We start from the raw sequence: 25,000 nt of genomic DNA on the forward strand, positions 1-25,000 counted from the left end.
AAGGTTTCCACCCGACAACGACAAAATATAACTCATGTACAGTAATTGGCCCACTGGCTTGTCACTTGTCATGATCTGAAATGGCAAATCTTTGAGTAGCAGCAGCGCTATGTAAGGGATAAATACTGGTTCCGCGGGGGTTGTTCATATATAACATCCCGACGGACTGATAACTGGCGCCTCGGGGAGTTATCAGTTCGAAGGGATGTTATATATGAACCCCCAAGGAGCCAGTATTTATCCCGCTTATTACCCGGCTACTAAATAAAATTAATAATTTGACTGAAAACTAAAAAAAAAACAAAGTATTTCCTTGTTTACAGACGGCTGGAAGTGTCCCACAAGTGTTGTGCTGGGCGTCCTCCCAGCGCGACACGGTCGCCTTGGAAAACAAGGAAGTGCTGATTAGATAGAATCCATTTTCTGATACTACGTTGTCTATTTCTCGCTTAAAATATTTTTAAAAACATTCTTGAGAGCAACGTTTAGTTCTAAATGTCGCTGTGTGGTTGTTTACATGGCTGACATTTTGGATACGGCATTAAATTCATGCAGCGCAGTTTGACTGCAGCAGCTGTTCTGAGTCTTTGATTAGCCATCGGTCTGTTATTGAGCCGAGTGGTCTGTTGTCCAGAAATAACAGACCTCTGATTTCAGCGCTCGACCTATCAGAAACAAGAATCCAAACAGGCCGGGTAATAAAGAGAGAGATCTCTCTCTATAGCGCGCAATGCAACTCTTTTTCCTGGGCTGAATCAGGGGCCCAGCACGTCCCTGGTCAAAGATATTCAAAGACTTTCACATTTTCTAAAATAGCTGTAATAGTATTTTCTTTTATCAATCCTTTAGTTCTAATCATGTTGTTGTCTTGTTGTTTCAGCTTCACTATGATGGAGTGTTATAGTTATAGTGTTATAGTTATAGTGTTATAGTTATAGTGTTATATTATAGGGTTATATTATAGGGTTATATTATAGTGTTATATTATAGTGTTATATTATAGTGTTATATTATAGTGTTATAGTTATAGTGTTATAGTTATAGTGTTATAGTTATAGTGTTATATTATAGTGTTATAGTTATAGTTATAGTGTTATATTATAGTGTTATTGTTATAGTGTTATAGTATAGTGTTATAGTTATAGTGTTATAGTTATAGTGTTATATTATAGTGTTATTGTTATAGTGTTATATTATAGTGTTATAGTTATAGTGTTATAGTTATAGTGTTATATTATAGTGTTATTGTTATAGTGTTATATTATAGTGTTATATTATAGTGTTATAGTTATAGTGTTATAGTTATAGTGTTATATTATAGTGTTATTGTTATAGTGTTATATTATAGTGTTATAGTTATAGTGTTATAGTTATAGTGTTATAGTATTATAGTAGTATAGTGTTATAGTTATAGTGTTATAGTATTATAGTAGTGTTACTGTCTATCATTCTAATCATGTTGTTGTCTTGTTGTTTCAGCTTCACTATGATGGAGTGTTCGGGGTTAAATTCTCGTCACTGTAAAGAAACATTTAATCTGTATTTCTATTCGTCGGACAAAGATGAGGCCACGCCCACTTTCCCTGCATGGATGGACAACCCTTACACTAAGGTACACACTACTACTACACACTACTACACACTACTACACACTACACACACACTGCATGGATGGACAACCCTTACACTAAGGTACACACTACTACTACACACTACTACACACTACTACACACTACTACACAATAATACACACTACACACACCCTGCATGGATGGACAACCCTTACACTAAGGTACACACTACTACTACACACTACTACACACTACTACACACTACACACACACTGCATGGATGGACAACCCTTACACTAAGGTACACACTACTACTACACACTACTACACACTACTACACACTACTACACAATAATACACACTACACACACCCTGCATGGATGGACAACCCTTACACTAAGGTACACACTACTACGCACTACTACACACTACTACACACCACACACACACACACACACACACTGCCTGGATGGACAACCCTTACACTAAGGTACACACTAATACTACACACTACTACACAATACTACACACTACTACACACACACACACACACACACACACACACACACACACACACACACACACACACACACACACACAGTATGACAGATAACCCTATTCATTTAAACTGGTTGTTTTAACCTCAGCCAACATCATGTAATAAATAATGTTCTCAGAAACACAGATTTAAACGTAGCAACAACAGATGCTTCTCCTATCCTTTCCTTTATAAAGATGTTACTGTGGAATCTCTGATATGACATCAAGAAGCACAGGCCACATGTTTGTTATGTTGGGTTAGTGTTGGGTTATGTTGGGTTATGTTGGTTACGTTAGTCTCTCATCACTGTATATCATAATGTACTGTATTCATATTCCAGGTGGATACAGTAGCAGCAGACCACCTCCTAGTCATAATGTATTTATATTATATTACAGGTAGATACAGTAGTCATAATGTATTAATATATTATATTACAGTAGATACAGTAGCAGCAGACCATCTCCTCCGTAGAGGAGGCAAGCGTCGCTCCAACGTGAAGACCCTCCGTCTGGGACCCCTGACCCTCCTAGTCATAATGTATTTATATTATATTATTACAGGTGGATACAGTAGCAGCAGACCATCTCCTCCGTAGAGGAGGTGAAAGGAGGTCCAACATAAAGACCCTCCGTCTGGGACCCCTGACCCACAGAGGGTTCTACCTGTCATAATGTATTTATATTATATTACAGATAGATACAGTAGCAGCAGACCATCTCCTCCGTAGAGGTGGTGAGAGGAGGTCCAACGTGAAGACCCTCCCTCTGGGACCCCTGACCCACAGAGGGTTCTACCTGTCATAATGTATTTATATTATATAATATGTATCATTATATTATATTATTACAGATAGATACAGTAGCAGCGGACCACCTCCTGCGGCGTGGAGGTGAAAGGAGGTCCAACGTGAAGACCCTCCGCCTGGGACCCCTGACCCACAGAGGGTTCTACCTGGCCTTCCAGGGACCCCTGACCCTCCTAGTCATAATGTATTTATATTATATAATATGTATTATTATATTATTACAGGTAGATACAGTAGCAGCGGACCACCTCCTGAGGCGTGGTGGTGAGAGGAGGTCCAACGTGAAGACCCTCCGTCTGGGACCCCTGACCCACAGAGGGTTCTACATGGCCTTCCAGGGCCAGGGGGTCTGCATGGCCCTGCTGGCCATCAGGGTGTACTACAAGAAGTGTCCCCAAATGACCCGAGCCTTCGCTAGCTTCCCTGAGACGGTCCCTCACTCACTGGTTACACAGGTGAGTAATTAATATTAATTATGATTTAATATGTATAACGGTCCCTCACTCACTGGTTACACAGGTGAGTAATTAATATTAATTATGATTTAATATGTATAACGGTCCCTCACTCACTGGTTACACAGGTGAGTAATTAATATTAATTATGATTTAATATGTATAACGGTCCCTCACTCACTGGTTACACAGGTGATATTAATTCATATAATTATGATTTAATATGTATAACGGTCCCTCACTCACTGGTTACACAGGTAATATTAATTAATATTAATTAATATTAATTAATATTAATTATGATTTAATATGTATAACGGTCCCTCATTCACTGGTTACACAGGTAATATTAATTGATATTAATTAATATTAATTAATATTAATTATGATTTAATATGTATAACGGTCCCTCATTCACTGGTTACACAGGTGAGTAATTCATATTAATTATGATTTAATATTTATAACGGTCCCTCACTCACTGGTTACACAGGTGATATTAATTAATTATAATTATGATTTAATATTTATAACGGTCCCTCACTTACTGGTTACACAGGTAATATCAATTATGATTAATTTATAGGCCATTATTGCACATTCAGTGCTTGAAATACATTTTTTTTTAACTTTTTTTAACTACTAGTTTTAAAATCTAGCAGCACCAGATGTAATTTCAGAGCAGCCACCAAAATGGAAGCAGCAACAAATGTTATCAATGTTTTGAAATGAATAAAAACAATATTAAAATGGTGAAAGGGAGCCTTCATGGTAGGCCACCTGGTCTGGGGCTTTAACTCTTTACTGCTTCAGACGTTCCCGTTCGCCCCAATTTTGAACCCAGCTCGTTGCCAATACGGCTCCTTCTTTTTACCTTGTCTGATGACTGTAAGCTGATGAGGCGTCGCGCCGCCGTGTACAGTAAAAACATCTCCCGTAATGCTGCTCTCAAATCTCCACCACACGTAAACATCAATGATGTCCAATTCACTTCCTGGCTGTTCTCTGTGGACCTGATCTAGATTATGCATTTCTATGCTCTGAATGGACGGCAAGCGGAGCGGCCCAATTCACATCCATTCTTTGCATAAGGCTGCCCTCTGCCGCCAGCTGGGCTAAATAAAGAAAATTTAAATAAAATCTTTTGAAAATAATGAATAGATCTTTTTCTATAACATGGCAAAGGTAAGCTGCTTTTTGATGGCACCAGCCCCAATAAATACATAATAAACCTTAATCACCAGGGGCCAGTTGCACCACCAGAACGTATGTTCTGCCCTAAGTTAGGGAGTAAAGTCCTTACTAGAGGCTTAGTAACTACTAGTTAGTTTGTAACTAAGTTAGGGAGTAAAGTCCTTACTAGAGGCTTAGTAACTACTAGTTAGTTTGTAACTAAGTGAGTTACTAACAGGTGTTGCACCACGACTGCTTAAAGAGTTGGTGACATAGTTTTGTACTTTTTCAGTTTTTCATGTGTCTAGGAGGTTGAAAGTACTTCATTAGACCACCTGGTGTGGTTGTTATGAGCAATTATTTATTCACTTGGTATTTGTTTGTTTTCTCTTGGAGGCTGCCACCTCTGGTCAAAAGTGTCAGTTAAAAACACAGATAAGATGACATCACAGAATCAACTCCTCCCCTATTTACCATTCATCCAACACTGTGGGGTGTGGCTAACTCAGCTGGGTCACCACCCACCATGACATCCATGCATACTTAATTAACTGGGGGTGTGGCCACATAAAAACCCAATTCAAACTCTTTCTGTATACCTTTTTGGAAAAAATCTTCCTCCTAGTATAATCATAATATCTGATAATCATGTTTTAGAGGGGGGAAATATCATGGCACCACCTCTTTAAGGCATAACGTAACTAGTAATGCGTAGACTGTTCCTAAAGTAAAGTATAGTCGCATACAATGACATCATAGCTCCCGAATCCAATGAAAACGAGCTGTTTGTTTCTAGTAAGGAAGTAAAGCTTGTATCGTCTTTTGTCAACAGACAGACCTCCGTCTCTCCACTGGCATGTACACAAAGTCATATTGATACGTGTGCTCATGGCGAGCGCATCCCTGCACAGTGCACACAGATAGCAGAGACATTGTTAGCTTGTAGATCGGCTATTTTCAAATGGCCGAAATGTATATAGGGCTTAATGTATGTTTTAAACAGACGGGTCGTTTCATTATTGAATTAATTAAATAGCCGATATAATGCTGTCTGCCACGTTAGTAGTGTAGTTGCTCTACTCCCATAGAGATAGGTTGCTTAGTAAGGACTTAGTGCTGCCCAAAGGCTGGTGTAAATATTTAGTAGTTACTTAGAGCAGTGGTTCTCAACCTTTTCAGGCCGTGACCCCCAAAATAGTCACATTTTAGCTGGGGACCCCCCCCCAACCTGACGAGCACTAACAGTGAGGCATTGCATTTTGTATAACACGGTTCTATTGTGCGAGGCGTTGTGAGCATGTAGATCTGCTATTTTCACAATTTCTGCCTCTTTATATTTGACAGTTGGGCCAATATTTAATTTGTCATTTAGAGGTATTAAAAAGTCCTTAAATTGTCACTTTAGAAATGTGCAGATACCCTCTATACACTTAAACTTTATGTTGGTTTGTTTACTGTTGAGTGAGAAAACAACATTGCACATTAAGTTAATCATCTGGGGACCCCCCAGAATAATTTGGGGACCCCCCTGGGGGTCCCGACCCACAGGTTGAGAACCGCTGACTTACAGATACGTTAGAGTGGTGCAACAGCTGACATTTTAGTAACCCTAACAGGTTGTCCAGAGTTTAAACTATAAACCCTCATAGATGTCCATGTAGTCAAAGAGACGCACTGACAGGCTGTGTGTGTGTGTGTGTGTGTGTGCGCGTGTCTCTCTGTGTGTGTGTGTGCGTGCGCAGGCTCAGGGTGTGTGCGTAGAGAACGCGGTCACGCCCCCCGGCGAGCAGGCCAGACCTCCCAGCATGCTTTGCGGCGAGGACGGCCAGTGGGTGGGGCAGCCGTCCACTTCCTGTGGGTGTCGCCCCGGTTACGAAGCCAGCCAATCAGAGCTGAGATGCAGAGGTAAGGACCATTGTCATCATTTAAACACATTAACATGAACTAAACTAAACTAACCAGTAAGACTCCCTAATCGGGAGATAAGCAACTGTCAGGTCGCAGCGTGATTTTAAGGCAAAATGTGTAGGAGCAGTGTCCAAAAAAATCGGCCTGAAGGTGGCGCTAAATGGGGCAGATCCATGTTGATGAGATGAGTGTAGACATGAGTGTACTGTTTTTCGACATTGCACTATTAGGTTGTGTTGGTAGTTTCTGAGTATGTGTCTTGTTTAACAATGACAGTGAGATACTTGTTGCACTAACTAGCATTGACTGCTTTGGTCTCTTTTTGTAAGACACTTTATGTATATATACTTATATTTAATTCGCCCCCTCTATTGATGCACCTTCTCTTTTTTGGTACTGTACTGCTCTTGTTTTTACTCTTATCTATTTTTTCCTACTTCTCTGTAACTTTGTAAATAACTGTATACTGCTGTGCTACAACTGGACAACTAAATTTCCCCCTTGGGATAATAAAGGTATCTATCTATCTATCTATCTACATACTGTGTACCGATTTGCGTGATTTTAGGGCAAAAATTGTAGGAGCTGTGTCCAAAAATGTGTTTTGTAAGAATCGGCCTCATGGTGGCGCTAGAAGAGGGCCATGTGAGAAAACGGTTGCGGAGATATGAGCAGGGCAAAAGTGTGACGTGTGACGGACGGACAGCCGGTGGAGGTTTTGGTAGTAAATGCGACCTGACGGTCGCAATTATTGGATTGAATTTCTCCGTCTGTCCACTGAATGCTGCTCAACATTTCTTCTGTTGTGTAACCCATGCTGAACTGTAGTTTTATTTTCATCACACTCCTTGCTCTCTCGTAAATCAAAATGCATTTCTCGTGCTCTGTAATGACATCAGAGGCGCGGGGTTGCGCTGCAAGTGACGTTGTGGACAGTTTGATGCAGGGACGTGCTGGCCATTGGGAAAAGCGGGACAACTCCCGAACGGCCGGTTCATTCCCGGAAAGATCATTTTAGGAAAAAAATAAAAATAAAATGTCTGCCTTTGTTCCATTTTGGGGACTGGGCTGCCAACAAAGTAAATCGTCACTGTCGGGCAGAAACCTCGTATCATCATACAAGGCCGTTGCACAAAAGTAGTGAAAACAGCAGATCTGCAAGCACACAACGCCTCGCACCGCGAGGCGTTGTGTGCTTGTAGATCTGCTGTTTTCACTAGTTGAACTACTTTTTTAAATGATAAATAAAAAACAAACGGTTTTGGACGTACAACGTTTCCACCCGACAACGACAAAATATAACTCATGTACAGTAATTGGCCCACTGGCTTGTCACTTGTCATGATCTGAAATGGCAAATCTTTGAGTAGCAGCAGCAGCGCTATGGAGAGAGATCTCTCTCTATAGCGCTGCAATGAGGGCCTATACAACTCTTTTTCCCGGGCTGAATCAGGGGCCCAGCACGTCCCTGGTTTGATGTGACTTGTCTCGTTAGATCAGGTTAGTGCATTCAGACTGAGACACATCTTTAGAAATCAGATCTTAATCAGATTTGAAAACCACCTCTGGATGTGGTTTGTAAAAATGGGATTCCATGTGACCTGTTTGCATTTAGACTATTTAAATCTATCAGATTCCACTCTTGATGTAACAGAGATCTGATTCAGGCAGTGGTGTCAGTTCACCAGTCATGTTGCCATACCTTAGCAACAGGCATGATACATTTATTTTAAGAAGAAGTACATACAATAAATAATTATATCTACCTAAAATATAATCATAATACCTTATTACCATTTTGTTATATTTTGCATGTAGTTATTTTACTGTAATTTAACAACATAATAACCAGCACAGATAGACAAAGAGACATTCATGGATTTATATTTAAAAGTAACTTTTATTTCCCCCCCCCCTGGACCCAGGGTATGGCAGCTGCATACCCCTGGACCCCCCTGGACCCAGGGTATGGCAGCTGCATACCCCTGGACCCCCCTGGACCCAGGGTATGGCAGCTGCATACCCCTGGACCCCCCTGGACCCAGGGTATGGCAGCTGCATACCCCTGGACCCCCCTGGACCCAGGGTATGGCAGCTGCATACCCCTGCCATACCCAATTGACGCCCCTGGATTCAGGCTGGATTTGGCTGGCAGTGTAAATCAGGCTTTTGATACCAGTTACATTATGAATGCAATATAACACATAGCCTGCTGTCTTTGTGATGTCATCAATATAACACATAGCCTGCTGTCTTTGTGATGTCATCAATATAACACATAGCCTGCTGTCTTTGTGATGTCATCAATATAACACATAGCCTGCTGTCTTTGTGATGTCATCAATATAACACATAGCCTGCTGTCTTTGTGATGTCATCAATATAACACATAGCCTGCTGTCTTTGTGATGTCATCAATATAACACATAACCTGGTGTCTTTGTGATGTCATCAATATAACACATAGCCTGGTGTCTTTGTGATGTCATCAATATAACACATAGCCTGGTGTCTTTGTGATGTCATCAATATAACACATAGCCTGGTGTCTTTGTGATGTCATCAATATAACACATAGCCTGGTGTCGTTGTGATGTCATCAATATAACACATAGCCTGGTGTCTTTGTGATGTCATCAATATAACACATAGCCTGGTGTCTTTGTGATGTCATCAATATAACACATAGCCTGGTGTCGTTGTGATGTCATCAATATAACACATAGCCTGGTGTCTTTGTGATGTCATCAATATAACACATAGCCTGGTATCGTTGTGATGTCATCAATATAACACATAGCCTGGTGTCTTTGTGATGTCATCAATATAACACATAGCCTGGTGTCTTTGTGATGTCATCAATATAACACATAACCTGGTGTCGTTGTGATGTCATCAATATAACACATAGCCTGGTGTCTTTGTGATGTCATCAATATAACACATAGCCTGGTGTCTTTGTGATGTCATCAATATAACACATAGCCTGGTGTCTTTGTGATGTCATCAATATAACACATAGCCTGGTGTCTTTGTGATGTCATCAATCACATCAGTTAATCAGATATAGCAGTGTTTCTCAACCACTGTTCCTGGGGACCTTTGGTGTGCCCCTGAGAATACTGGCTTGAAAGCCAGTATTGTATTTAAACAGCCGATCTACAAGCACACAACGCCTCGCACCGCGAGGCGTTGTGTGCTTGTAGATCTGCTGTTTTCACTACTGTTGTGGGACAGCCTTGTATGATGAAGCAGGGCTTTGCTTTGCGTAGAAACGTACAAATTTGAAACTTGGAGATACAAGGTTTCTTCCCGACGGTGACGATATTTACACCCCTGTATTATGTTGGTGTGACCATGGATTCTTGTATTATGTTGGTGTGACCATGGATTCTTGTATTATGTTGGTGTGACCATGGATTCTTGTATTATGTTGGTGTGACCATGGATTCTTGTATTATGTTGGTGTGACCATGGATTCTTGTATTATGTTGGTGTGACCATGGATTCTTGTATTATGTTGGTGTGACCATGGATTCTTGTATTATGTTGGTGTGACCATGGATTCTTGTATTATGTTGGTGTGACCATGGATTCTTGTATTATGTTGGTGTGACCATGGATTCTTGTATTATGTTGGTGTGACCATGGATTCTTGTATTATGTTGGTGTGACCATGGATTCTTGTATTATGTTGGTTAGGGATGTCCCGATACCACTTTTTTGCTGACCGAGTACGAGTACAAGTACTTCATGTTGAGTACTCGCCGATACCGAGTACCGATACGAGTACAATTAATAATACAAAATGTATTTAAATTACGCTTTTTTTTTCCCTCTAAAAAAATATATTATCCAATTTATATATCCGCATCCATCCTCATCCGCAACTATAACATAATGTCAAATTATTCTTTTTTTCTGGTATTCTCAGAAATGCATTCATTGATTTAGCCCACAGCAATCTGAGTTCCCAGAGGTCATTTCTTCCACCACTAGGTGGCGAAGCCCACAGAATCTCTATTCTCTTCAATCAATCGTCTTTTTTCAGCTGTGCTACACTGGCAGGCAGGCACGTACACACATTGACAATTTGACATCAAAGGGGGCTTGAGCCCCTGCCAGATCAGTCTGTAAAAAGTGTCCATGAATGCATTTTTTTACTATGGTAAAAAATGCAAATGTCCCCGGGCCCTTTCCATACCATAACTGAAGGCTGCATTCAAGAGAATTGTCCACCAAAAGGCCTTCTAGAAATATCAGCCCCTGCCTCTCTAAAATGTCTCTGCACGTCCCTGCAGACAGACACACACTTCACCGAGAGAGCGAGCTTTCAAGACAAGAGCGACAGTGACAAACAAACAAACACACACACACACAGCTTTCTAGTGGGAAGTTTAACTTACCTACAGTAGCCTATACTTTGCAATTTGCGTGAGGTGGTGAAGGATATATGAAAGAGATTCAACTTTAGAGGTAAGTTTAGCGCAACAAGGCATGCCTTGATGCTGATGCCTTTAAGTGGTCGCAGCTGTATCGTTGGAGCACTGGTGCCTCGTTCGCAGTGCGGCACTGTGAGCTTGCATATCTGCTATTTTTCAATAGCAAAAGTATAAAATAATTAAGGCCCTGGCTTTCACCTTGAGCCCTAGTAACTCAGTCCCACTTTTCTCCCCCTTGTGACGCCCCAGCAGAGTATCGGGCGCTGCCGTGAGAAGTATCTGGCGAGTACGAGTACAGCAAAATAGGGTTGTATCGGGTCGAGTACCGATACCACGAGTACCGATACCGCATCCCTAATGTTGGTGTGACCATGGATTCTTGTATTATGTTGGTGTGACCATGGATTCTTGTATTATGTTGGTGTGACCATGGATTCTTGTATTATGTTGGTGTGACCATGGATTCTTGTATTATGTTGGTGTGACCATGGATTCTTGTATTATGTTGGTGTGACCATGGATTCTTGTATTATGTTGGTGTGACCATGGATTCTTGGGACATGAAAAGTATTATGTTGGTGTGACCATGGATTCTTGGGACATGAAAAGTATTATGTTGGTGTGACCATGGATTCTTGGGACATGAAAAGTGTGGCCATGCAGAAAAAAGGTTGAGAAACACTGAGATAAAGAATGTCATCTTTAAGAAAAGTGAAGCTATGACAAAATCCATCATCAAAATGCAGATGAACATCTTGTTCAGATCTACTTTTTCCCCTTCAGTTTCAGGAATAGAAACTGCATTGAAAAAGGGAAAAATGGCTTTCATAAAAAGACCATTGTCATGTGTGTGTGTGTGTGTGTGTGTGTGTGTGTGTGTGTGTGTGTGTGTGTGTGTGTGTGTGTGTGTGTGTGTGTGTGTGTGTGTGTGTGTGTGTGTGTGTGTGTGTGTGTGTGTGTGTGCACGGTGTGTGTGCGTGTGTGTGTGTGTGTGTGTGTGTGTGTGTGTGTGTGTGTGTGTGTGTGTGTGTGTGTGTGTGTGTGTGTGTGTGTGTGTGTGTGTGTGTGTGTGTGTGTGTGTGTGCGTGCGAGGTGGGGTTTCCTGTTATTCTTTGAGGGTTCAAAGGTCACTGGACAGGAAGCAGGAAGTGCTGTCATGACGACAAGCGGCTGACAGACAGAGCTTTAATTAAAATGATATTAAAATATTATTTATTTGATTTATAAATTAATGACTTTAATAGGAATTTAACTGAGAGAGAGAGAGGGGGGGAGGGAGGGGGGGGTGGGGGGGACAGAGACAAAGCAGGGCTGGACTGGGTACAGTGTTGATTTTGTCGACTAAAACTATGACGAAAAATGTTTGTCGACTGCGTTTTTCCACTGACGAAAACTAAATAAAAACGAAATAAAAATTAAGCTGTGATGACTAAACCTAAGACTAAATATATTGACAATTTGGTCAACAAAATAAAAACTAGACTAAAAGAGAGGGACTGGTGGAGAAGAGAGTCATTTTATGTTTGGTTGCTCTCAGGTGTTGTGTGCTGAAAATAGCAGATCTACAAGCTCACTGTGAGCTTGTAGATCTGCTATTTTCAGCACCCAACCAGGTGTAAAATCAGTCATTACGATGCCATCAAGCCCTGCCAAAATACATTTTAGACTAAATCAACCGTAGATGTAGTCGCCTAAAACCTTATGATATTTAGTCGACTAAAACTAGACTAAAATCAAAACTTTTCCGGTGACTAAATTATGACTAAAATCGAATCGTATCGTTTTATTTTGTATCGTATCGAATCGGCACTGCAAATAATCGATTGTATCGATACTATCTGCTTAAAAGGAGGGGTTTAATTACTTTTCCATTCCATATAGCTACACTGGTCTATGGATAAATGTGTGTAATCTCTGGGTTCATGTCAAGGTGCAGGTTTGTCAATATACAATGTCCATGTATTTGGCAGATAATCACTGTGTTTACTTATTTATATCCATAATAATACATGTTTCCCTTAAAAACCTGCACTATCGACACCTTTCACACAGATTTAATGTCTTTGCTAAATAGTTACTATATCGATTTTAAATCATTGAATCGTATCGTATCGTATCACCATGAATGAACCAATATCGTCCATGTATCGTATCGTCAACCATGTATCGAATCGCCATTAAAATGTATCGTTACACCCCTATTTACAACATCTAACGCCGCTGAGTCGACTCATGCCACGCTCCACATGGAGACTCCCCCCCCCCCCCCCCCCTCCCTCCACTGCTTAGGGTCCTTGGAAAAAAACCAGCACACCAGACACACAGAGACACAGAGAGAGAGAGAGAGAGAGAGAGAGACATAGAGACACACAGAGAGAGAGAGAGAGACACAGAGAGAGAGAGAGAGAGAGAGAGAGAGAGAGAGAGAGAGAGAGAGAGAGAGAGAGAGAGAGAGAGACATAGAGACACACAGAGAGAGAGAGAGAGAGAGAGAGAGAATGTGTGTTAGAGTGTAAAGGTCAGAGGTTAAGTTGTGCCGCTAAGCACCCTGGGAAGGGAGAGTGTGGTGAGGTCACCATAAGGTCAGCCAACACATTCTGTGTGTGTGTGTGTGTGTGTGTGTGTGTGTGTGTGTGTGTGTGTGTGTGTGTGTGTGTGTGTGTGTGTGTGTGTGTGTGTGTGTGTGTGTGTGTGTGTGTGTGTGTGTGTGTGTGTGTGTGACCCTGAACTGTATTGTGTTTCTATATTTATGAGGACATCATCGTTTAGGAAGTTTAAATGACGCACACACACACACACACACACACACACACACACACACACACACACACACACACACACACACACACACACACACACACACACAGCGTGACGCTGGTTTCCACTTCCTGAGGAAGCCAATGTCACTTCCTGTTCGCTCCCAGTCTGCTTTCCTCTTTTCATCCCTCCATCATTACACTCCTCTTTTACCATCCCTCCATCGTTACACTCCTCTTTTACCATCCCTCCATCATTACACTCCTCTTTTCATCCCTCCATCATGTATGACGGTGATGAAACTCAAAGAATGAACTTAGAGGAGTTGTTTGGAACGTAGACATAGAAAGGTAGAAAGGTAGTTGTTTGGAACGTAGACATAGAAAGGTAGAAAGGTAGTTGTTTGGAACATAGACATAGAAAGGTAGAAAGGTAGTTGTTTGGAACATAGACATAGAAAGGTAGACGCCTCCTTCCACTCTGATGCATGTGCATGGAGGGACCAATAGGGAATCACGTGTGCATTGCTTCCACGTGCGTCACACATACGGAAGTTGCTAGGCCAATCAGAGGTAGGTGGAGGCGGGTCTTTACGTACACAGCCTGTAAGAACAGCTGAGCAGCGCAACATCAGAACTGGCTCTGTTGAATTGAATTGTGGTCCTTGGATAAATCACGGAAAAGTCATGCTGTGATTGGCCAGTAGTCACTTTGACTGACAGCGTTCCCTTGGTTATTCCAGGAAGTCCGGACTAGAACTTTTGCACATCGCTCCAATGAACTGCAGAGGAGAACGAGGATATTTATTTGATAAATGGCCGCTCCGCTTGATAGGTTTATTCATTCCTTAGAAAGTTATCCATTTCCAGAAGACCAGAATAAAAGCCCAGTCCAGTCAATGAAAAGGCAGCACACAAGAACAAGTCTGTTTTAAATAATTGTAACAGAATTCAATAATACAGCAGTCAGTGGCACCCATATTGCTCTGTAATAACAGACAGTTGACATGGTGTTTTATATGATCAAGACAATAAGCCCTATTCACGGCACGCCCACTCAGCAAATTTCTCAGTAACTTCCTGGTGCTGAGGTCAGCTTTGAAGGGTAAATTAATACAGAAATCGCTGGACTTAAAGCCAACAAATCATTATTTCCAACGGTAAAGTAAATTATAACGCTTTGTGCCTTTTACTATCTTGTGTTCTTGATCATGCTAGCCGTATTTTATACTGTACTATTCGGAAATTGCATTACATTTGTGATTTCTGTGTTAACTCTATGGGCTTTTAGCAGGGTTTACCCTTCAAAACATGACTTCAGCACCAGGAAGTTGCTGAGTGGGCGGGGCCTGAATAGGGCTTATAGGATGGGTCATATCATAATGACGTCATATCGTGCAGAACGCTGTGGTCATGTCACAGGCTGTCATGGCCTTCATCAGTGGATAATAACAGATAACAACAGAGTTGTTGACTGATGCTGTAATCTGGTTGTTGACGGCTCCTGCCGTCACAGACAGATCTAAAATCTCTCATACGGGTAAAGATTGTTTACTTAACCGGTGGGTGGATTTTTGAAAAACTGTGAAAATTAGAATTTTGACCCGATTCTATAAGTGTCTTTTGAATCCTTCTAAGGTTTTTTGGAAAAAACCCTATGTTTCTATGTCAGCAATCTGGCCAGCCATCGTCAAAGAAAAGGTCCTTTTCACTTCAACTGGAGCTCAGTTAGTCTGTTCTTGAGAGACTACTATGTCAGTGGTTCTCAAACTGTTTCATATGAAGGACCCCCAAAATGATATTTATTCTGCCACGGACCCCCATCTCAAAATATCTAGTTCCAGGGACCACCCAGAAGCAAAATTTGAGTTACAAACATTCACTTTGAAAATACATATATTCAAAGATTTGCAGAGATCTACAAGCTCGCAGCGCACTATGTGCTGTGAAACCACATTGATTGACAGCTTATATAAACACAACCAGGTTTCACAGCATGAGTTCAGACTCCTGGCAGGGCAACATGTCATTTACAGAACCAGGGGGGGGGGGGGGGACTGAGTTACCAGGGCCCAAGGTGGAGGGGCCTTAGTTAGTTTATATATTTTAGCTATTGAAAAATAGTAGATATACAAGCTCACAGCACAGCACCGAGTGCCGCGCTGCGAGCTTGTAGATCTGCTATTTTTTAATAGTTAAAGCACCCATGGCCCAGAATTTGTTGTGACTCCCCCGTACAGAACCTTTGAGCTGTGACTCCCCCGTACAGAACCTTTGAGCTGTGACTCCCCCGTACAGAACCTTTGAGCTGTGACTCCCCCGTACAGAACCTTTGAGCTGTGACTCCCCCGTACAGAACCTTTGAGCTGTGACTCCCCCGTACAGAACCTTTGAGCTGTGACTCCCCCGTACAGAACCTTTGAGCTGTGACTCCCCCGTACAGAACCTTTGAGCTGTGACTCCCCCGTACAGAACCTTTGAGCTGTGACTCCCCCGTACAGAACCTTTGAGCTGTGACTCCCCCGTACAGAACCTTTGAGCTGTGACTCCCCCGTACAGAACCTTTGAGCTGTGACTCCCCCGTACAGAACCTTTGAGCTGTGACTCCCCCGTACAGAACCTTTGAGCTGTGACTCCCCCGTACAGAACCTTTGAGCTGTGACTCCCCCGTACAGAACCTTTGAGCTGTGACTCCCCCGTACAGAACCTTTGAGCTGTGACTCCCCCGTACAGAACCTTTGAGCTGTGACTCCCCCGTACAGAACCTTTGAGCTGTGACTCCCCCGTACAGAACCTTTGAGCTGTGACTCCCCCGTACAGAACCTTTGAGCTGTGACTCCCCCGTACAGAACCTTTGAGCTGTGACTCCCCCGTACAGAACCTTTGAGCTGTGACTCCCCCGTACAGAACCTTTGAGCTGTGACTCCCCCGTACAGAACCTTTGAGCTGTGACTCCCCCGTACAGAACCTTTGAGCTTCAGTTTCATTCAGGTTTCAAGGCTGCTACACTTTTGATGCCAAGGATGGCATTGGATTCTCACTAAAATAGCACAAGCATGAAGGCATCCATCTTAGATCTTTGTTTACGCTCGGAACCGGAACTCGTCACGGGTGAATCTTGAACATCGTAAAGTGGGAATTGTGAGCTCGATCTACTTCTGGCCTTCAAAATAAGAGAGTGGCCCGAATGGGGAAAACGACTGGCACTTTGGACAATTAACCCTTTCATGTCGACGGCACGAAATCGGTTAATTAATACTTACAACTGCCCAAACTGATTCTCTTTGTGCTGTACTGATTAATTGGCCGACATTTGATAATTTCTCTCTCTCTCTCTCTCTCTCTCTCTCTCTCTCTCTCTCTCTCTCTCTCTCTCTCTCTCTCAGCCTGTCCGTCCAGACACTTCAAGGCGGGGTCAGGTCCAGGGTCATGTGTCATGTGTCCGACCAATAGCAACACTCAGATCCCAGGCTCCGCCTACTGTCTCTGTAACCATGGTTACCACCGCGCCGACTCAGACCCGCCCTCTGCTGGATGCACCTGTAAGTACACTTTAATAATAAACTTTATTTATGAATAATTATTAGTATCTACCTTTTAAAAACGACCGTAGCACTGCCTTCCCTAACCCTGTAGATCAGGGGTTCCCAATCTGTCTCAGGTCACCCCATGAATATTGTTTTAATCTGAGGCACCCCTACATTATAATTTTCACTCCCAGCACCTTATATTTATAGCATATCGTCGTTGTCGTGTGGAAACCTTGTATGTCCAAAACCGTTCGTTTTGTATTTATCATCTATAAAATGTACAAAACTAGTGAAAACTAGTTTTCACTAGTTTTGTGCGACAGTCTTGTATGATGAAGCAGGGCTTTGCTTTACCAAAAGACGTACACATTTGAAACTTGGAGATACGAGGTTTTCTGCCCGACAGTGACGATATCTTAGTGATTATGTTGCGAGGAAACGTTGAGATAACAGCCATTTTGGATAGAACTGACTGAAAATAACTTTGTAATTCAAGTTTAAAAAGATACTAAATATTGTTTCAAGTGTCCAAATAAATTCCAAATATTATCAAATGATCTCGCGGCTCCCCTGGACTGCCGTCACCTAACCTCGCCTACCAGGCTTTCTGGGGGAAAGCCTGGTGTTCGTTCACAACAGACCGTTTGGTTTCCGCCTAAAGCATGGAAACCACTAGAAGAAGCAGCGTTGCTTTGATTTGGTTCCCTCCGTTTGTTTCCCCAATGCATATTAAAATGCTCCAGTAGCCTAGTCTAGTCTTGCCAGTCGCCACGAGTTGGACTAAAAGATGCACATACCAAACGAATTTTTCGAAAGCAAAACTATGCCGCATCAAGGTGTTTATTAGGTAGGCCCTAAAACTATGTCCTTGGGTGCAGGGGAATATTTTGGGTTAAAACTGAATCCGGTTGATAGTTCCGGCCAACGTGTAGTCCGTCTAGGACTACAACATGACGTAAAGTGGTTTCCGCTCCCGACCGGATCAAACCCCGTAAAGTGAACTGATCCCAGACTAGCCGTCCCGTCACCCCAGGGTGCCCCGTCACCCCAGGGTGCCCCGTCACCCCAGGGTGCAGCGTCACCCACTTTGAAAACCCCTGTTGTAAGTATCAGTCTCTCTCTGTCGGTTCTATTGTTCAACTCACCTCAAAGCTGCGTCACATCAACTAAACATAAACTATTTAATACTTATAACACAAAAAATAGCCTGCAAACTGTGAGGCTTCTCCGTGTCACAGCCTCAGTCAGGGTGTCAGCCGTTACCTTAAAAGGATTCTATAACGGGGAGGAGACCTCCATTCAACCCCCTTATCATCATCACATTCATAGAATTATCAAATGACCAGAAAATAGACATTTCATAGCAGGCGAATAATATCAGAAAAAATAGAAAATGTAGAAAATGGCTCTGTCTGTCTGTCTGTCTGTCTGTCTGTCTGTCTGTCTGTCTGTCTGTCTGTCTGTCTGTCTGTCTGTCTGTCTGTCTGTCTGTCTGTGTTCCCACGAAACTAGGAGAAACATGCACACACACACACAATACAATGTGTGTGTGTGTGTGTGTGTGTGTGTGTGTGTGTGTGTGTGTGTGTGTGTGTGTGTGTGTGTGTGTGTGTGTGTGTGTGTGTGTGTGTCCATTGTGTTAACAGCTGTCTTCTGTAAAAGCAGATCCTCCCCTTTAAGTCTCACTAATTATTGTCCTCCACACACACACACACACACACACACACACACACACACACACACACACACACACACACACACACACACACACACACACACACATGGATCAGATGTCTCTTTGCCCTCCTTTCATCTCTCTCTCTTCTCTCTCTCTCTTTGTCTCTTAGTGATGATGTCATCGAGGTGTCATGTTCGTGTTGTGTTGTTTTGTTCTTTTAGTTTGATAAATAAAATCATTAAAAATATCTTATCGTTGAATCTCCACATTCCAGACACCATTTTTTTTAATTGTCGCTTGTTGCCTTTTTATCAGTTTTTGACATGAAGATTTTCTCCCTGTTTTGTTTTATTAAAACTACAGAATGATCCAGCTTATTCTGAGCGTCAGTAGATCAGGGGTTTTCAGAGTGGGTGACGGGGCACCCTGGGGTGACGGGGCACCCTGGGGTGACGAGACGGCAGTCCAGGGGTGCCGCGAGATCATTTGATAATATTTTGAATTTATTTGGACACTTGAAACAATATAATTTAGTATCATTTTAAACTTGAAGTACAAAGTTATTTTCAGTCAGTTCTAACCGACATGGCTTTTATCTCAAGGTTTTCCTCGCAACATAATCACTAAAATATCGTCGGGCAGAAAACTCTGTCGCACAAAACTAGTGGAAACAGCCGATCTACAAGCACACAGATCTGCTGTTTTCACTAGTTTAGTACATTTTATAGATGATAAATACAAAAGAACGGTTTTGGACATACAAGGTTTCCACCCGACAACGACAATATGCTATAAATATAAGGTGCTGGGAGTGAATATTATAATGTAGGGGTGCCTCGGATTAAAACAATATTTATGGGGTGACCTGAGACAAAAGGTTTGGGAACCCCTGATCTAGATCATGTCAGTGGGCTTGGTTTACTGGTGCCACAAAAACATCTCCCGTTCATTTTCCTCAAAGACTTTAACCATAATATTTATAACAATTATGTTAAGCCTTCAGGATGGCAGTGAATCATGACCATACAACCTTTGTTTCTGTGAAAAGAAACATTTTTAAAATCGCTAAACGAAGAGTATTTAATATTGACAATCGCAGGCCTTGTTGCTGTTGTAACGGCCGGTAGAAAAAGCTGCGTTTTAAGTTAGATTAGGAGAAAAATGCACTTTTGTGTCGCAGCGTAACAAGCATGTCTATGATGGAGACAGCACTTCCTGGTCACGTGATACCCCGCTGCATTCTGGGAAATGGAGTGTTTATCTTCACTGCAGTAGCCTGGTACAGTAGCTACAGATTAATATAGTTCATTAGAATATTGCTTGATTCTGATTGGTCGAGTGCTGAAATCAGTGGTGAATTATAGGCGTATAAATAATGACCGCTCCGCTCTATAATTCACTGCTGCCTAATCAAAGGCTCAGAGCAGCTGCTGCAGTCAAGCTGCACTGTGTGGATTTAGTATCCAACATGTCAGCCATGTAAACAAACACACAGCGACATTTACAACTAAACGTTGCTCTGAAGAATGTTTTTCAAAACATTTGAGGCGAGAAATAGACAACGCAGTATCAGAACATGGATTTATTTGATCAGCACTTCCTTGTTTTCCAAGGTGACGTGTTGCGTTGGGGGGGGGGGGGGGGGGGGGGGGGGTAAACAAGGAAATACTTTGTTTTGTTTTTAGTTTTTAGTCAAATTATTAATTGTATTTATTAGCTGGGTAATAAGGTCTTGCTGCTTGGTCATTATGGCTTATATGGACACTTCAGGCTGATAATTCATGACCGCGCAGCAAGACCTTATCGCATACTTACTGTACAACATACTTACTGTACAACATACTTACTGTACAACATACTTACTGTACAACATACTTACTGTACAACATACTTACTGTACAACACGTCAAACGCGTCAATGGGAACCGGAAGACATCAAAGAGATTGGCGCGTTGGCACATCATGGGCACCCGTTAAATGTAGTATCAAATAATTAAATATTAAAATATGTTTTCATATGATTAAAGGTTTTAATATGGTCATGATTCACTGCCATCCTGGATGGCTTAACATAATTGTTATAAATATTATGGTAAAAGTCTATGGGGAAAATGAATGACTGTCTAACTGACCTGTCTCCCCCCCCCAGCCCCCCCCTCTCCCCCCCGCTCTGTGGTGGCCCAGGTCAACGACACCATGGTGACGCTGGAATGGAGCGAACCACTGGACCAAGGGGGCCGAGGCGACCTGCGCTACAACATCCTGTGTGACACGCCCTCCAAGGTCATTAATCTGATTAGCATAATGAGATGCAAGCTCATTAGCATATTCACCCTGTCATTAGCATAACGAGATACAAGGTCATTAGCATATTCACCATGTCATTAGCATAATGAGATACAAGCTCATTAGTATATTCACCATGTCATTAGCATAACGAGATACAAGGTCATTAGCATATTCACCATGTCATTAGCATAACGAGATACAAGGTCATTAGCATATTCACCCTGTCATTAGCATAACGAGATACAAGGTCATTAGCATATTCACCATGTCATTAGCATAACGAGATACAAGGTCATTAGCATATTCACCCTGTCATTAGCATAACGAGATACAAGGTCATTAGCATAATGAGATGCAAGCTCATTAGCATATTCACCCTGTCATTAGCATAACGAGATACAAGGTCATTAGCATATTCACCATGTCATTAGCATAATGAGATGCAAGGTCATTAGCATATTCACCATGTCATTAGCATAACGAGATACAAGGTCATTAGCATATTCACCATGTCATTAGCATAATGAGATGCAAGCTCATTAGCATATTCACCCTGTCATTAGCATAACGAGATACAAGGTCATTAGCATATTCACCCTGTCATTAGCATAACGAGATAGAAGTCCATTAGCATATTCGTGAAATGTCAGGGAAAGATCCAGTAGAACTAAGACTAGTGGAGAAAAGATCCAGTAGAACTAAGACTAGTGGAGAAGAGATCCAGTAGAACTAAGACTAGAGGAGAAGAGATCCAGTAGAACTAAGACTAGAGGAGAAGAGATCCAGTAGAACTAAGACTAGAGGAGAAGAGATCCAGTAGAACTAAGACTAGAGGAGAAGAGATCCAGTAGAACTAAGACTAGTAGAGAAGAGATCCAGTAGAACTAAGACTAGAGGAGAAGAGATCCAGTAGAACTAAGACTAGTGGAGAAGAGATCCAGTAGAACTAAGACTAGAGGAGAAGAGATCCAGTAGAACTAAGACTAGAGGAGAAGAGATCCAGTAGAACTAAGACTAGAGGAGAAGAGATCCAGTAGAACTAAGACTATAGCAGAGAAGAGATCCAGTAGAACTAAGACTAGTGAAGAAGAGATCCAGTAGAACTAAGACTAGTGAAGAAGAGATCCAGTAGAACTAAGACTGTAGCAGAGAAGAGATCCAGTAGAACTAAGACTAGTAGAGAAGAGATCCAGTAGAACTAAGACTAGTAGAGAAGAGATCCAGTAGAACTAAGACTAGTAGAGAATAGATCCAGTAGAACTAAGACTAGTAGAGAAGAGATCCAGTAGAACTAAGACTAGTGGAGAAGAGATCCAGTAGAACTAAGACTAGTGGAGAAGAGATCCAGTAGAACTAAGACTAGTAGAGCATAGATCCAGTAGAACTAAGACTAGTAGAGAAGAGATCCAGTAGAACTAAGACTAGTAGAGAAGAGATCCAGTAGAACTAAGACCAGTGGAGAAGAGATCCAGTAGAACTAAGACTAGTGGAGAAGAGATCCAGTAGAACTAAGACTAGTAGAGAAGAGATCCAGTAGAACTAAGACTAGTAGAGAAGAGATCCAGTAGAACTAAGACTAGTGGAGAAGAGATCCAGTAGAACTAAGACTAGTGGAGAAGAGATCCAGTAGAACTAAGACTAGTAGAGAAGAGATCCAGTAGAACTAAGACTAGTGGAGAAGAGATCCAGTAGAACTAAGACTAGAGGAGAAGAGATCCAGTAGAACTAAAAGACAAGTCATTTTATACTTGGTTGAGTGAAAGTGTTACTCTCTGAAAATAGCAGATCGACAAGCTTTCAATGTGTCACACCGCTCCACGTTGACAGCTTGTAGATCTGCTAATTAATGTAAGCTCTATTGCAGGCCGGTGGTTCGATTCCCTGTGATGACAGGGTGATCTTTAAAGGGACAGTGTTATATATTTAATGTAAGCTCTATTGCAGGCCGGTGGTTCGATTCCCTGTGATGACAGGGTGTTCATTAAAGGGACAGTGTTATATATTTAATGTAAGCTCTATTGCAGGTGAGCCGCAGCGGTTCGATTCCCTGTGATGACAGGGTTTTCTTCAGCCCCGCCCAGAGGGGCGTGGCTCAGAGGCGGGTCATCATCTGGGGACTCCGCCCACACACCAACTACACCTTCACCGTCCAATCACTGAACGGCGTGTCAGCCCTCAGCCAATCAGAGCCGGCCGCCGAGAGAGTCCACATCACCACCAGCCGAGATGGTTAGAACACACACACGCACGCACGCACGCACGCACGCACGCACGCACGCACGCACACACACACACACACACACACACACACACACACACACACACACACACACACCAGTGTTGTTTTTGACAGCAAATTTTGATTTAGTTTTAGTCATAGTCTTTTGAACAAAATCTCATTTAGTTTTAGTCATAATTTAGTCTCCTGAAAAGTTTTAGTTTTAGTTTAATTTTAGTCGACTAAATATCATGAGATTTTAGGTGACTAAATCTACAGTTGATTTAGTCAACTAAATGTATTTTGGCAGGCCTTGATGTCATCGTAACGACTGATTTTACACTTGGTTGCTGAAAATAGCAGATCTACAAGCTCTACGACGCGTTTTGAGCTTGTAGATCGGCTATTTTCAGCAAGCAACACCTGAGAGCAACCAAACATAAAATGACTCTCTTCTCCACTAGTCCCTCCCTAACGTTTTAGTCTAGTTTTTATTTTGTTGACGAAATTGTCAATATATTTAGTCTTGGTTTTAGTCACCACAGAAAAAAACACAGTCGACACAAATTTTTCGACATAGTTTTAGTCGACGAAATCAACACTGACACACACACACACACACACACACACACACACACACACACACACACACACACACACACACACACACACACACACACACACACACACACACACACTTTTCTAATGTGTTATTTTCTAATAACTTTCAGCTCTTCTAGTAGAAAAGTCTGACTGACTGATTGATTGACTGAGTGATGCATTCATTGATTGGTCGACGTATTGATTGATTGATAGACTGATGTGTTCACTGATTGGCTGCTGTCTCCAGTTCCAGCGCCGGTGGGCGGGGTCCAGAGAACCCTGGCATCAGAGAACAGCCTGTCTGTTGAGTGGAATGTTCCTTTAAGAGCCAAGAATTACAACATCCTGGACTACCAGATACGATACACTCCTAAGGTAAAGAACTACAAGTCCCAGATAGAACTACAGAATGGTCCTTTAAGAGCCAAGAACTACAACATACTGGACTACCAGATACGCTACAGTCCTAAGGTAAAGAACTACAACTACAGATAGTCCTAATAAGGTATGAACTACAGATACGCTACAGTCCTAAGGTAAAGAACTACAACTACAGATAGTCCTAATAAGGTATGAACTACAGATACGCTACAGTCCTAAGGTCCACTGTGTCGAATGGCATCAGAGAACAGCCTGTCTGTTGAGTGGAATGTTCCTTTAAGAGCCAAGAACTACAACATCCTGGACTACCAGATACGATACACTCCTAAGGTAAAGAACTACAAGTCCCAGATAGAACTACAGAATGGTCCTTTAAGAGCCAAGAACTACAACATCCTGGACTACCAGATACGCTACAATAAGGTAAAGAACTACAAGTCCCAGATAGAACTACAGAATGTTCCTTTAAGAGTCAAGAATTACAACATCCTGGACTACAGTGGCAGTATGTGACCTTATGTTATAATGTATTATAATGTATTATAATGTATTAAAATGGTATTATAATGTATATATCTTCCAGGACCTTCCAGACCAGTGGCAGTATGTGACCTCTTCAGTATGTTATATTATAATGTATTATAATG

At 41.9% G+C, this 25,000-nt stretch overlaps 1 protein-coding gene across 1 annotated transcript in view; it reads left to right on the top strand.

Moving 5' to 3' along the window:
* LOC308280850 (ephrin type-B receptor 4b-like) overlaps window positions 1-25,000 on the top strand; it is a gene marked incomplete at its 3' end in the record, with an annotated part of 62,107 nt that overhangs the window by 29,867 nt on the left and 7,240 nt on the right. Inside the window, exons 4-10 of the mRNA XM_080755168.1 lie at window positions 1,480-1,612; window positions 3,145-3,375; window positions 6,291-6,453; window positions 17,041-17,196; window positions 21,012-21,145; window positions 23,176-23,380; window positions 24,220-24,347. Coding sequence (XP_080611294.1) covers window positions 1,480-1,612; window positions 3,145-3,375; window positions 6,291-6,453; window positions 17,041-17,196; window positions 21,012-21,145; window positions 23,176-23,380; window positions 24,220-24,347 — 1,150 coding nt within the window. The remainder of the gene's footprint in view (window positions 1-1,479; window positions 1,613-3,144; window positions 3,376-6,290; window positions 6,454-17,040; window positions 17,197-21,011; window positions 21,146-23,175; window positions 23,381-24,219; window positions 24,348-25,000) is intronic.

The sequence above is a fragment of the Nannobrachium achirus genome (assembly GCF_963921795.1).
Source record: "Nannobrachium achirus genome assembly, contig: SCAFFOLD_290, whole genome shotgun sequence".
NCBI classification, from domain to species: Eukaryota; Metazoa; Chordata; class Actinopteri; order Myctophiformes; family Myctophidae; genus Nannobrachium; species Nannobrachium achirus.